The following is a 14,898-nucleotide window of genomic DNA, read 5'->3' on the forward strand; positions in this document are numbered from 1 at the left end:
TTACGTGGATGTTAAACCTTTTGCCTGTGCCCCAAATCTCCCTCATACTTTACTCTTTTTCAAGTACTTTTTTCCTTCTGTGTTCAGTCTGAGTATTTTCTGTGACTATCTTTGAGCCTAGACTCATGCTGAAACCATTCAACTAGTTCCTACTTTCAGATTTCAGTCTGCATTCCTAAACGCCCATCTGATTCTTATTTATAGATTTAAGTTCTCTACTGAAGTACTCTCTTATCCATGAAGTTCTTCTTTTCCTCCAATTTCTTGAACATACTAAGTGTAGTTAAAGGTTTTGTGCAATAACTAATACATGGGTCAACTCTGGGACTGCTGCTTTTACTACTCCATGATGACCTGGTTGCTTTTTCTCTGCGTGCGCAGCGGCTGGTTGCATGCGTGTGGCCGCTGGTCAGGACCGTGGCTCACAGACTGAAGGGACCCTGGGTTGCACTGTCTTCCTCTGCGTTTGAACCTTCTTCTGGCAGCAAGTGTATGTTTATGTTCAGTCCTTAATCCTATCGGTAACACTGCTAGTTCATGGTTCTCCAGCTAGGATGTGTCCTCTCTGGATCCCCATTAATGCCTAGGGGTTTGTGAGGGCTCACACATTCTGCGTAGGCTGGGCCTAACCCCGCACGTCTCCCCATAGTGTGAGACCTCTGGAATCTCTGTTCAGCTACCAGCCTCCCAGAAACTGTTCTCTGCTAGGTCTCTGGGAGTCTGCCGCTCACACACGTCTCAGCAGTGGGCCAAGTGCCCAGGAGGGATTTTTACGCACTTTTGGAGGGGTTCTTCTCGGCAGCCCCCTCCTGTACGGCGCCTGCCCTCTACACCCAGCCGGGTCAGCAGGCCCGAACTCCAGTCCCCGTTTCCTCTGCCCAAAGCCCCTGCTATGCCCTGCTTGGGCCTCGCCTCTCTGCTGGGACCAGCATGAAGCTGGCCGCACGTGCGTCCCTCTTCTGCCTTGGCTGCTGTCCTGCGCCTGTAATCACTGGTTTACACAGTTAAGCTAGCTTTTCTTGTGCACAGCACGGAGGGGAGCCCAGTGTCAGGTGCTCCGTCATAACCAGAGCTGGAAATCAAGAGGTTCATTTTTTAAAAGGAATGAATTCAAGGAACCATGTTTCTCTTATCTCTAGCTGTAGTGCACGGCTAAGCAAAAGATCCTCTTTCCAGGGGGGAGGGTGTAGCTCAAGTGGCAGAGCACATGCTTAGCATGCATGAGGTCCTGGGTTCAATCCCAGCACCTCCTCTAATAGTAAATAAATAAGGAAACCTAATTACCTCCCCCCACCAAAAAATGAATGAGTGAATGAATAAAAAAATACTCTTTTTAAAAAGACTCAATTGGAAAAAAAAAATTAAAAAAAAGATCCTCTTTCCAGATGCTCCCACTGAAATTCCAAACTGAAAGTCCTATATTTTTATAGAGTTCTGTCCTTTATTTTCATGCCTCCTGTAAACAGTTAATAGCTTAATAAAGTATATTAATTCTAATCTTTGCTAAATTTCCTGTTCATATAATTAGAGTGAAACTAAAACACTGTATGTTGATTTTCATATTTACAAAGCATTACAGACAAACAGTTAGATTTTTTAGGTCAGAGTCAGAACACAGAGGTACAAGTGCTCAGAGTTCCTTCAGGTAAAACAGATGAACTTCACTCTCTCATCTTTTCTTTTTTAAAAAATTTAAAAATTTCCCCAGTTTTATTGAGATATAACTGACATATAACATTGTGTTAGTTTAAGATGCAGAACATGATGATTTATGTGTATCCTGCAAAATGATTACAATACTCTTAGTTAACATCCATCACCACAAACAGTTACATTTGTCTTGTGATGAGAACTTTTAAGACCTACTCTCTTAGCAACTTTCTAATACACAATACAGTGTTACCAATTTCAGTCGCCGTGCTGTGCATTATGTCCCCACCCCCCACCTCTGGCAACATCAACCTGTTCTCTGTACCTATGAGTTCAGTTTTTTAAGATTCCACCTGTATGTGAGAATCATACAGGATTCGTCTTTGTCTGACTTATTTCACTTAGGATAATGCCCTCAAGGTCGGTTCACGTTGTTATAAATTGCAGGATTTCCTTTTTTTTAGTATCTCACATTTTCTTTATTCATCATCCATCAATGCACACTTGGATTGTTTCCATATCTTGGCTTTGGGAAACAATGCTGCAATGAACATGCAGATATCATTTCGACAGTGATTTTTTACCTGCAGGTATATACCCAGAAGTGGAATTGCTGGATCACACAGTAACTATTTTTAATCTTTTGAGGAAGCTCCATACTGTTTTCCACAGTGGCTGCACCAATGTATACTCCCACCAGCAGTGCACGAAGGGTCCAGCTTCTCCAAATCCTTGCCATACTTGTTAACTCTTGTCTTTTCAATAACAGACATTCTAACAGGTGTGAGATGACAGCTCGCTGGGTTTCACTCTGCGTTTCCCAGGTGACTGGGGATGTTGAGTGCCTTTTCACGTACCTGTTGGCCCATCTGCATGTCTTCTTTAGAAAAAATGTCCATTCAGTTCTTCTACTCATTCTTTTAATTGGATTCTTTTTGTTGCTGTTACTATTGAGTCACAGGAATTGTTGTTTATAAATTTTGAATTTTAACCCCTTGTCAGACACATGATTTGCAGATCTCTCACATTCTGTAGGTTGCTTTTTCCATTTTGTTGACAGTTTCCTTTGTTGTGCAGCTTTTTAATTTGATGTAGTCTCATTTATTTTTTATTTTGTTGCCTTTGCTTTTGGTGTCAAATCCAAAAAAAAACCACTCCTGAGACCAATGTCAAGTTTACCCCCTGTATTTTCTTACAGAAATTTTATGGCTTCAGGTCTTTAAGTGTTGCCATCTCATTCTTTCTTGCTTTTTGATGAATGTAAAACCCAAAGGAATAAATATTGTGGACCTTCACGAAAGCTGGCACAGACACGAGATTAGGGAGCTCTGTAACCCCATCTCCCTACAAACTGTCCTTTAAGACGATCCAATCCCAGAGTAGGAGCCTAAAATAAGATGATTCCTGAGTGGGAGTCTAAAATGAAAACTTTATAGTCGCAAAGCTTCTGTGTGATGGTCACAGAAATAAGACTTTACTTTTGTTTCCCTCGTGTTGGAAAGAATAGAGAAGTGCCTCACCAATCCCTGCTTCCCCAGCACCCTACTGCCGTTCACGCGACACTGAAGATGAAAGTCATGTGTTTCAAACAGACTTTTAAAGTAGAGTGTCCACTGTGCTCAAAGCATTTACTTACACACACCCATATACATAATCTCAGCTTGGAAATGCTTTGCAGATGTTCCTGTAGGAAAGCTGTTTAGAAATGTCCCTTGGGCAACTGAAATGTCAGTCTGGAGCTTGGGAGGGAGGTTCACTTCTTGATGAGAAATCAAGTATTTATTTTATATCTACTGTGCGATGTACTTGCATGTCATTTATACAGACTCCCTTATAATGATCTTTTCTTCATTATGTACTTGAACCTAACACAGTCGTCCCTTGGTGTCCACGGGGGACTGGTTCAGGATCAGCTACAGATACCAACTCTGCAGATACTTAAGTCCCACGGCCGGCCCTCTGTCACTTCCATCTCAGTCAGCATGCCTTTGAGATTTCAGCCCTGGAAGTGGCAACGCTGGCTGGAACTCAGTCACGTGGCCCAACCTAACTGCAGGGGCAGCTGGGAGGCACAGTCAAGCTTTGTGCCCAGGGAAAAGGAGGAAATGGATTTTGTTGAATAATTAGCAATCTGAAACAGCTTTCATTAAATCACCTGAAAGAGTTAAATTCTACTAAAACACTCGATCTCGAAGAGCACTGTGATGTCAACGCCAGACTCTGCACCTCAGGAGGGAAGTTACTGCATTTGTAACAGTGAGACCACGCCTCAGTCGCTGTAGAAATAGAACTGGAAAACGGCTGAATTTCTGTTAACACTGCTCAGAGTCCTTGTAAGGGTATCACTCGCTTTTTCCGGCTGAAAAGCAATCCAAACGAAGTGACCTGCAAGGAAAGGGGCAAGAGAAAGGACAGTGTCCCAGGACTGTTCTGTTTTCTACCAGCAGGTCCTCGACGACCTTCCTTTCTGCTCCCAGGAACACGGGCCTCTTTGATGTGTTTGCGGTTTCGGCATTTCTTACACCATCAGTTTTTTCTTCAAAATTGTCGGTCCGCAGAGTGACTGCATCCCTCTGTGAACCCTACTGGGCCTGTGACCACTGCCCACTTCCCTCTCACGCCCTTGGCTTAGTTCTGCACTCGAGCCTGAACACGTGCTCCAGCAGGAGGCAGAAACCACCAGCAGTGATGCCTCACTCCTCAGGATCTGACATCACTTGATGTCCAGAGATCTCTGCATTTATTTGTGAAATATAAGACACAGATTACTTTAGCATAGCCCTTAGGACTAAATTCCCTGTAGTTTAAAACCAGTTATCTCTGCTGAGGATCCTCCTTCTTCTCAAAGTCTTAAAGTTATTACCAGCTCTGCTTTGTTAAGTGTGGCACTGACACCAACAATAACACATTGCTTCTTCTGGCCCAGGGTCTGGAGAGGGAGGCAAGCGAGAGGAAGTTAAAGCTTTCAGATATTAGCTCTGTTTCAGGTGGGTTCTGGAGAAGTGACGTGGTCTTGTCTTGGTCTGTTTGGGTTGCTATGGCGAAGTGCCACAGATCAGGTGGTTTATAATGAAAGAGATGTTTACTTCTCAGAGCTCTGGGGGCTGGGAGTCCGAGGCTGGGCACTCACACGGTCAGGTGAGGGACGGCTTCCGGGCTGCAGGCCTTTCCCTGTGTCCTCGCAGGCCCAGGGCCGAAAGGCTAGGGAGCTCTGCGGGGCCCCTTCAGCAAGGGCACAGATCTCAGTCACGAGGGCTCACCTCACTTGGTCACCTCTGGAGGAGGGGCCCCACCTCCCAAGACCGACACCGTGGGGATTAGGATTTCAACACGTGAACTGTCGAGGGGAGGCACACAAACACTCAGACCACGCAGATCTTCCAGGTAAGCAGCAGAGAGCGGGGAGGAGCCCTGACCGGGCTAGTTAGGAGTGCTAGGCACCCTTCACAGAGCTGTTTAGTCAGAGCACTCCCGTGGATCTTGCTTTTGGTCATTTAGCATCAGAATACTCTGCGTGGGCAGAATCCTGAAACAGATGGGGGCAGGGTCGCACACCCCACTGTAGGAGCTGGAGGGGGCCGGTGATCTTTTCCCCTGACAGCTGGGGCATCTGCAAATGTTTCTGCCAAGGGTGCTGAACCTCGAGGAGGTGACACAAAAATGAAGGCTCCTGAAAGATCATTCGCAGCAACGGAGGGGCACAGAGGCCACAGCCCAGGGATGACTTCCAAGGCACGGGACCCTCTGAAGACTACCTGGAGTACCATCTTGGCTGCTCCACGTCGCCCAGTGTCCCACTTCCTGCTCTTTTCCTGTACCTTGTTCTTTGGGTATTTGATAGCCTTATAAGAAATTGCCTACTGGACGGACCGAGAGATAGTCATTCTCAAGTAAGCAAGAGAGAGAAAGAAAAATACCATATGATATCACTCATATGTGGAATCTAAAAAAAAAGAATAAAAGAGGACACTAATGAACTCATCTACAAAACAGAAACAGACTCACAGCCACAGTAAACAATCTTATGGTTACCAGGGGAAAGGAGGTGGGAAGGGATAAATTTGGGAGTTTGAGATTTGCAAATGTTAGCCACTATATGCAAAAAATAGGTAAAAAACAAATTTCTTCTGTATAGCACAGGGAACTATATTCAATACCTTGTAATAACCTTTACTGAAAAAGAATATGGAAATGAGTACGTGTATGTATATGCATGACTGGCACATTGTGCTGTGCACCAGAAATTGACACATTGTAACTGACTGTACTTCAATTTAAAAAAAAAAGATAGAAAGAAAAGAAATTGCCTACTGCTTGTATCAGTCAGGGTAAGTTTCTTCTGTCTGCAACTAAGAATTCCTACTAGCACAAACACACCCACATCTGCTACACCTGTATTTTCCATTAAAATAACTTTTTCTTATTGCAAAGATTACTTATTAACTGAAAAACTTGGAAAACATAGACAAAAACAAAAAACCCTGTCACCTCATCGCCCACAGAGAACATTTGTAAAAATAAATATAGATAGATAGATAGACAGACAGACGTCTCCTGGTGCGTGCTCGCCCAGACTTCCCTCCCGAGGACGCGAGTACACCCTGTGTTTCTTCCTTTAGCTGTTGCAAGTGCTACCACCCTGTGATCAACATGCTTGTTACTCACCTGCTGTCCGGCCTCTTCTACAGCACTGCTTCTCCACATGCACACGAACAGACCTGCTGAGTTGGTCCAGCCTAGTAAAAAGTATTTGTCACCCTTACTCAAGTTGCCTTTGAGTAAATATATGTAGGAGTGAACAATCCTCCTACAGAAGGCATACAAAACGATTTCAGAGGACAGTGTTCCTCTGCTGCGTAAGGGTCCTCACATGGCTCTCACTTGGTTACGTTCAATGGATGTGTAATTTTATATACACGTTGCTAGGATTCAGAATTTTCAGAGGGAGTTTAAGGTACAGCTGTACTTTCCCGAGGACCTAATATTTCCACTAGAAATAAGTTAAAAATTACCAATTTCTCAGAATGTATTAAACTGATCTCCAATTCAAGAATTGCAGAATATATATTTCACAATAATTACTTATAGGTACAATAACGGCCATTGCAAAGTAGGCCGTCGAGAGGACAATTTCACTATGTACGCTGCAACTTACAACTCTTTGCAGGTAGTAAATGCGTTAAAAGTTCTTAGAAAGTAAGATCTCTGCCTCTTGTACCTGAATAGGCAGCACTCTTCTCTACTTAGAGGCGAACTTCAGCACCAGGCGGATGAAAATGAATTCATAAATTCTAAATTGACCGCGTTCGTTTTTCTACTTAGGTTGTCCTCGGTTGTCTTGTTTTATGGCCCCTCATCCCATTATTTGCCTTTAAGGAATTTTTTTAACTTTTTAGCTATATTTTAACACTAAAATTAAGAGCTTATAGCTATGGTTTTCTTCCTTGTGAATGGTAAACCAACTTTCCTCCTATTGCTACCCCCAAATTACCTTTAATAAACATATTTAAGAAACAGACTCACAAAGTTCCGAGTGAGTTCCAAGCAAGTCAGTGGATGGCAGGGTTTTTTTCTCTTTTCAAAATAAACTATCTTCAAGCTGCTTTTATTATTTTTACTATTAATTTTTAAAATCACATATAATGGCTACTTTCATCTGACAGTACTTTTTCTCCATGACCAATCCACTGATAAAGTAACTGTTCAGTAATTTGAAAAATGAAATCATCCAATGCTTTATCAAGCAAGAGAATTAAGAATAGTTAACTTCTAAATACTGGACCTCAACATGCCTTTGTTATTCAAATCAAAACGCAGTAGTAGTCTTCACGCTTGTTACAATGAATTTCAAAAAAAGAATAATCTACATTTCTAAAACTATTTATATAGAAAGACAAAAGAGAACATAATTAAGCTGGAGTCTTTCCCATATCATTGTCTTTTGGGGTCCAGGCAGCAGAACCATGATGTAGGTGAAAAAGTACTATGGCCAGGTTCCAGTACATGTGATTTAAGCTGAAGAATAAAAAGTTGAACCATGAATACATTAACTCAACTCATAAGAAGGATGCTAACCAGAGGGTCTCCATCTCTGAGACCAAACATGGGCAAACGAGCTGTAATGGAAGCAGTGAAGTGGGGGTTATTTATAAAACAGTACTTTCCAAAATGTGTCAAGAAGCTAAGGACATCCATCGCGTCCACCTCTTAGAGAACAAGGCAGGCTGCTCACTGGAATGCTTCTTGAAGGAAAACATTCTAGAAGGAAGGAAGGTATCTTTCTTTACTTGAAGGCCATCTTTCTCCCTAGGGGCTCAACCCTTTGAATTATATCTCATTCATTCTTCTCACTGTGAATCAAATCCTGTTCCAAAGGTTACAGACGCTGTATCTTCCATGACCTAACTCCATTGTAGAATCACTCAGGAGTTAGGAACTCATCCTCTTCCCACTCCACCCCAAAATTCAGCCAAGATTCCTTGATACAGGGCTTCTTTTCTTACTGTATCTCGAATATTCAGAGCCATTCAAGGGCATTTATTCATTATAACATGCAATGAAGTGCAATTTAAACAAAAACACCTCTGTAATCAGGGAATGTAAAGGCAGTGTTGTTGTTCTGATGTCTGGTTAAACAGCCTGGGGCAAGGCTCAGCTTTGGCTGAGCTATATTCCTATTTCCTTTTGATAATAAAAAAAATCGAAATCACTAAAATGTTCTGAGAAATAAACTACAGACAAATCTACTTGGGAAAGTGAGAGAAAAATCTCTTCTTTCAAAGTCTGTTGGAAGGATGGGAAGTTTTCAATTGGCTATATACACTTTTTGGATGTTTCAACTTCTGCAATGATTGACATCTAGCGAAGCCTTTCAAATTTTTAATACCAATATAAAAGCTGTTACCTGAAAACTATTACATTTAATATTTCAACTAGTAATCAAGTCATAACTTTTTCAATTTCAATTTGTTCCTGTACATGCCTTTTAATAGGGATTTGGGCTTCCAAGTCACCCTCTCCAATCTCTGTGCAACAGAGTGAGCCATCTGCCTCCGTTTAGCAGAGCTGGATGGGGACATCTCCGCACCTAACTGGGTGGCTTTTAAGAGATTACTTCTCTGCAAAGGCACTGTCCCATATCACATTGCTTGCGGTGTGGACTCAGCTGTGGTTAAAATTTTAAATTGAAGATGAGCATTTACCACCAAAGAGAACATAAACAAATTTCAGGACTCCTGTGTTACACACATTCTATACATCATGTTGGCTTAATGTGTTTGTGATGAAGAGCTCTGTTTTGAAACAACCTGAAATACCATATCCAGAAATAACAACTGACTCTGGCAAAGAGAGGTAATTTGGGGTCCCTGTGTGCTTTACAACGAAGCCAATACAATTTAAAAAAGAATGAATATCAACTACACAAATTGACTTCAATAAGATTAACAAAATCGAGGAAGACTGAAATGTCAGCTAAGTCAACCAGTCAAATAAATTACTCTCTGCTATTTATACAGATGAAATATAAAACAATGACTTTACATTTCTATTTGTTTCCCAGCTACTGAAAGAGTAAACATGATCACTTATCAAATTCCACTTAATATTTTATCTGCAAGAAGAATTTACTGAGTAAAATGTTTAGTGGCAGGATTTCACGTTTGCATTCCATCAGGTTACAACATAAAAGTTATTACAGTTTCTTCCCCAGTGTAAGCATTCAGTATGTGCCTTTTATTTACATTCTGTCACTTTTTATTTCCTAACTCTGTATGTTCAAGAATGAAATTGTACTGGTGTTATGTAACAATATTTCACATCTGCAACACACATATTGATTTCTCTCTCCCCTGAACCTATGTCCTTGAAAAATAAACACAATGTATCCAAAAGAACTGCCTTGGAGTGTATGAGGAAGAGTATAGACGTGTAGAAATAAAAATCGAAAAACCGTTGTGTGGAGGTCTATCTGTCCCGTTGACAACAATCCCCATGATTTATTACCAAACATAGGCAGCCAACTAAGTACACAACTTCGGTCCTAGCACTGGCCATGAGAAATTGGTAACGAAGTGGGAATTAAGGCTTTAAGGTCTCTTACAACTAACGTGATTCAAGAAAACCCAAAGCAAACAAACCGTAAAACTTGCACAAAGTGCTCCAAATAGAGCCTTTTTGGCAACCCAAACTGAACCAAATGACTCGGGTGGACGATTAAAATAAACTGTGCGTCTATAAAGCCCACAAATGACGACTGGTCCAGAAAATCAGGAATTACCAGCATCTGCCCTTTCCATCTTTTAATGTTCAAAATATCTAACTACGACTTTTAGTCCATGGTCCTCACTCATTAATTGACTAAACAAGATCCTGGCTGCCTCTCGATGATCACTCCTTCCAGGCTGACCTTATACGACAGCAAACTGAAACGCCCCTCCACGGAGAGGGGCGAGCCCGGGAGGTAAGTCGTCCAAAGGTGGACGCGTCTGGCTGGCTATTCACTTAAGCATCCGAGGGGCTACGCTGGCCAAGGCTGGGCCACGCCGAGGCGGGAGGCGCAGCCCGGGGTGGGAACCCCGCAGGAGCCGCGCGGGCAGCAGGCGCGCCCCACCGCGGGACCCAGAAAACGACCAGCCCCTCCCCCGCCGCACCCTCGACCCCTCCCCCTCTTTCCAGGCCCTTCGTCCGCTGGCTGGGCAGCGCGCGGCCCCCAGGCCCAGGGCCGCCTGCCTCTGCCCACCACGCAGGGCTGAGGCGCGGGCAGCCGGGCGACCCCGCGAGGACCCGACCCCGACCCTCCGGCCGCGCCCTCCCTTTCGCAGAACGCACCTGCGGCCCCGCCCCCGGCCAAACGCTGAGGCGGCGGCAGGCTGGCGCGGCCGACGGCTCGGCCCTCCAGGCGCAGTCCCCCCTTCCCCCGCCATCCCGCCCACCCCCTCGCTCAGCCTCGAGCCGCCGCCGCGCTCCTCAGCCGCCCCGAAATCTAAAGGGGTCCGTCTCCGGCACCACAACCAAATGGCTGAACCTCCCTGGCCGGCTGCGCAGCCCGCCCATTGGTCCCTTCCCCCGCCGCCTCCGCCGCCATTGGCTGGTGCCCGGAGACCCTCGGCGGCGATTGGCCAAAGCTGCTGCCACTCGTCCGCGGGCCGCCGGTCCCGCCTCCACGGCGATCAGGTTAGTGTGCGCCGCGGGTGCTGGGGGCTCGAGCACCGAGCGGAGCTGGTTGAGCCTTCAAAGTCCTAAAACGCGCGGCCGTGGGTTCGGGGTTTATTGACTGAATTCCGCCGGCGCGGGAGCCTCTGCAGAGAGAGAGAGAGAGAGCGCGAGAGATGGAAATGGACAAACGGATTCATTTAGAGCTGCGGAACAGGACGCCCTCTGATGTGAGCATTTGCCAAAAATATCTCCGTCGGTCCATTCTCCTACTTTGTGTGCGCGCTGGGGGAGGCACTTTTTCTTGGGGGGAGCCTGGAGACGTGGGTTTGGGGGTCGGGCTGCAAATGAATTGCAGGGTTGGGGGTTGCAATGCCATCCGAGCGTGTTCCGGCTGCCGCCGCCGCTGCCCTTGGTGTGACTACCTGTGCGTGTGCTCCCGCGTGTGCGAGTGTGCGTGCGAGTGTGCACCCATCGGGGGCCGGCGGGCGCACGCGCTGGGTCGGAGAGAATGAGGCGAAATAGCCCTCTGAGCTCGCTGCTCCCGTGACTCCGTCTGGGGGAAAGATTAACGAGGGAGGAGGAGGAGAGGGGCTGCCTCCTGGATTTAACAACAAAAAAAGGGGGGTTTATATTTTATAAATGAATCCCCCTTCCGCCCCCCTCCCGCGCCTTCCCCCTCCCTTTCTCCCTGTCCCTCTCTCGCTCGCTCGCTCGCACACACACACAATAAGTTTTGGGCTTCGCGAGTCCGGTTTAGTTTCTGATAAATGTGGGCCGAGGCCCCTGGGGAGAGCGCGTGGGGAGGGGGCTGCAGCGGAGTTGGGAATGGCTCGAGTTTAAAGTGCGTCTTCATTTCTTTGCAGTGATGAGGCGAGAGACGGGGGAGCCATATTTGTAACTTTGTAGTGTTCGTGAACGCGCCCTTTCTCTCCCTCCCTCCCTTTCTCTGCCTCCCTTCCTCTCCTCCTCTTTCTCCCTCACTCTTTCCACCCCACCTTCGGGCCAGATGCTGATGTTCCTTCCTTTCCTTCTGAACGGAGGATAAATTGGAAGGAGGGGGGAGGGATTTTCGAACGTGCAAAGGCACAGATAATCCCCGCGCCTCCCCACCTAGCGCGATCGCTGCTGCAAGTTACCCAAAGGCTGCGTCCCGGTCCCCCCTCGCCCCTTCTCCTTCCAGCCTCCCTAAGACGCCAGCCTCGAGCCCTGGCGCCTCCCGACGCCGACCCCCGGCCCGTCTTTCTCTAGGGTGGGCTCCTTGGCAGCCGTTCGGCGCCCAGTTATTAGATGGGCCCGGGAAACTTTGTCCGGACGCGAGCTGCCCGGAGCTGGTGCCCGTGGTGGGTATCGGCTGGGTCCAGATTTATGCGGGCATAGCACACACGCAGCTCCGGGATGGGAGTCTGCCTCCTCGTCGCCGTTATCGGTTGGGCAGCGGCGGGAGTACGGCCGGAGGAAACTTACACGGATGGGAACTGCGAGTCTCCGGCGAAAGCCCACCCCCAAGGAGGGGAAAGGTGAGGGGGGGCTACTCGAACTCCCGTTTTTCTTTCTGTCTCCCTCTTGCTTTCAAACAGTGTTTTATGTGAGTTGGCGACTCAGCGGAGGAGCCCCCAGGTCTTGGGCGGAGATGCTGGCCGGTTCCCCTCGTGGCGCCTCCCGGGACCTGCGGAGCGCGGGCGGGAGGACCACCCCCCTCCGCCCAGTTGCGGTGGTCAGGGTTCGAGTTGGGAGTTTGGGTAGCACTGTGCGCCGACCTGTCGCCCCGCCAGCCTGTTAAAACCCGAATCCCCGGCGGAGGCAGGCCTTGCTTCCTCTTTTCTCTAGTTCCTCTCCCAAACCTGAGTGAGACTTTTGAAAACAAGATCCTTTTTGTGCCCCCTGCCCCCACCATAACGCAGCTGTGGACTGTAGACGTGCAGTGCCTTATGGCGCGCAGGGCGGGGAGGGGGTGCGCGCCGGAGGACGCAGGAGTTTCCGCGAACAATTTGCCGGCTGTTGGCCTTTCTCCGGCCGATTCCGTCCCAGCTTGGACCCCAGGCCGGAGGACCCGGGGGCTGGGTGTGGTGATGGGGGAGGGGGCCGGGGCCGCGGGCTTCCCGCGTACTTTCCGGAAGCCCCCTGTGCGGAGGGGGAAGGGCGCCAAGTAGGGGCCGGGGTCGCCGCAGGAGGGTGAGGAGGCGCGGTTCGCCGGGCCTGCCCTGGCCCCGCTGCTAGCCAACTGCGAGCGAGATCGAAAGCGGGTCGAACCGGCTCTTTAAACTTCCCGAGTGTGTGCTGGGGGAGGGGAGCGCGCCGCGCGAACTGGGAGCGATTTCTCACGCTTCGCCCCCTCGCCGCCGAGGCTCCCGGCCCACACGCCTGCCCCCTGCCTCGCGGCGGGGTGGGGGCGGCGGGGGCACTTTCTGCCCGTTTGGGGAGGGGGGAGAAAGCTAGCTAATGAGGGACAAAAGAGGTAGGGGCGGAGGAACTGGTTTTTTTTAAACGTTCTTAAGACAAATAGCTCCCGGAGAGCGCCCCCTGCGCCCCTCCCCGCCGCGCTTCCCCCGGGGCCCGCACACCCACCTTCGGAGCCTCTCCCAGCTCTGATCCGGGGGCTGGTGGCCACGCCGCGACGCCGAAATAGGACGAGCAGCCATGTTTCCCGGCCTCGCGCGCCCGCCCCTCCCCCACGCGGCCGGCGCGAGCGCGGGGCTCGGGTGCGGGCGCGGGCTCCCTGCGGCGCGGGGCGCGGGGCGGGCGGCGGGCCTCGTGCGCGCGGGCGGGCGGGCGCGGGCGCGCCGGGCTGGCCCCGGGCGGACCTGTCGGCTTCTGAGTGGGTCTGGAGCTCGAGGTGTTTTATTTATTATTGTTTTTCAACGGTCGGGCCCGCCCGAGGCCGGGCCCGAAGGACGCCGAGGCGTTATTGGGGGCAGGGGCGGCCCCCAGGGCCCTGCTGGCCTGTGGCACGACTGCCAGGCTCCGGGCTGCCATTTTGTCACCGCGGCTGTTGTCGCTGTGGGGGGGGCGCAGACTCTTGCGCCATCGCCCTGACGGCGCCGGACGTGGAGGCAGCAGGGGGAGCCCTCTCCGGGGACCCCTCCCCATTGTCCCCTGGGCTCCGATGGGGTCCGCTCCCGGTGCCCGCGGCCTGAGGCGCCACCCCGGGCTGCGCGGCGACGTTGCACCGGGAGGGCGTCGTGCTCCCTGCGAGTGCTCCCCCTGTCGCGCTCCCTGCCTCCCCGCCCCTCTCCTCGCCAGGATTTCGCCCTTCCTCCTGCAGGCTCTTTAGACTTGGTGAAAGGTGGCCCTGAGGACGAGCGGATGGCCCGGGTGTTTGCTCTTTCGGCGGAATTGATAGGAGGGTCGGGGGGGGAGAGGTTAAGTTTGAGGTTTCTTTAGGGGAGGGGTTCGCGCACAGGACCGAAGCCCAGGATAGCAGCCGCTCGCCCGGAGGGCCGAGCCGATGCGCCGGGGAAACGCCCTCCGGGGCCGGGCGCTCCGGGAAGGTAGGTCGCGCTCGGGTTTCAGCTGGGTTTGCGGCGCCCTGCAGGCTGCTGGGGGGCCCCTCGCTCTTCCTCTGCCTCTCCCTCTTTTATTTTTGCCCAGGGAAAGACAGCTACTGTAGTAAGTGTAACCCTAAACCGAAAGGAGTAGAGAGTGAGGCTTGTTTTCAAAAAAAGTAAATGTTGTCTTTTTCTAACCGCCTTTGTGGCTGTTAACTGCAGAGCCAGGCGAGGCATCGTGTCACCAGCATCTCTGGGACCTTTTAAAAGCTGACATGGGTGCTGGTTAAGCAGCTCACTGGTTAAACTCTGGTGGACGTCTGCGTGCAGTCTGGCTTCCATGGCAGTGCCCGTCCAAAGCTGCCAGGAAGCCGGGTTTCACTTTGACCTTTGGAATACATCGCATGGTGTTTTCCAGACTGCTGCCTAATTGGGTTCAGGAAGCCTGATGTTGACTCCAGTTTATGCAGGCCTGCCAGGGGTCCAGAGGCAGAAAATTGAGCATGAGTTCTACGTAGTAATGGGCAGTTATGTTTTGTTACTGGCTTGCGGCTGTGGGTGGTAGTTTTGAGGCTGGGGGCTTCGCAGTGAAGCTGGGTGATGAAGC

The 14,898-nt window shown here is 49.5% G+C and overlaps 1 protein-coding gene and 1 long non-coding RNA gene across 5 annotated transcripts in view; one reads left to right on the forward strand and one right to left on the reverse strand.

Moving 5' to 3' along the window:
- Positions 1-1,674: 1,674 nt before the first annotated feature.
- Positions 1,675-13,819, reverse strand: LOC140689801 (uncharacterized). 2 transcript variants are annotated; one of them, XR_012064925.1, is made up of 3 exons: positions 13,372-13,819; positions 6,316-6,386; positions 1,675-5,593 (listed from the first exon to the last, which is right to left on the reverse strand). It is a non-coding gene; the product is annotated as an uncharacterized lncRNA (long non-coding RNA). The 2 variants fall into 2 exon arrangements; XR_012064926.1 differs by lacking the exon at positions 13,372-13,819 and adding an exon at positions 10,480-10,667.
- Positions 10,820-14,898, forward strand: part of ANP32A (acidic nuclear phosphoprotein 32 family member A) — a 32,745-nt gene continuing 28,666 nt past the window's right edge. For 2 of the 3 annotated variants that reach the window (XM_072951163.1, XM_072951164.1), the window contains exon 1: positions 10,842-11,033. In XM_072951163.1, coding sequence (XP_072807264.1) covers positions 10,980-11,033 — 54 coding nt within the window. In that variant the 5' untranslated portion in view covers positions 10,842-10,979. Of the gene's footprint in view, positions 11,034-14,898 lie in introns of all 3 variants that reach the window. The other variant, XM_006211079.4, reaches the window with a different exon arrangement.

The sequence above is a fragment of the Vicugna pacos genome, chromosome 27, assembly GCF_048564905.1.
Source record: "Vicugna pacos chromosome 27, VicPac4, whole genome shotgun sequence".
Taxonomy (NCBI): Eukaryota; Metazoa; Chordata; class Mammalia; order Artiodactyla; family Camelidae; genus Vicugna; species Vicugna pacos.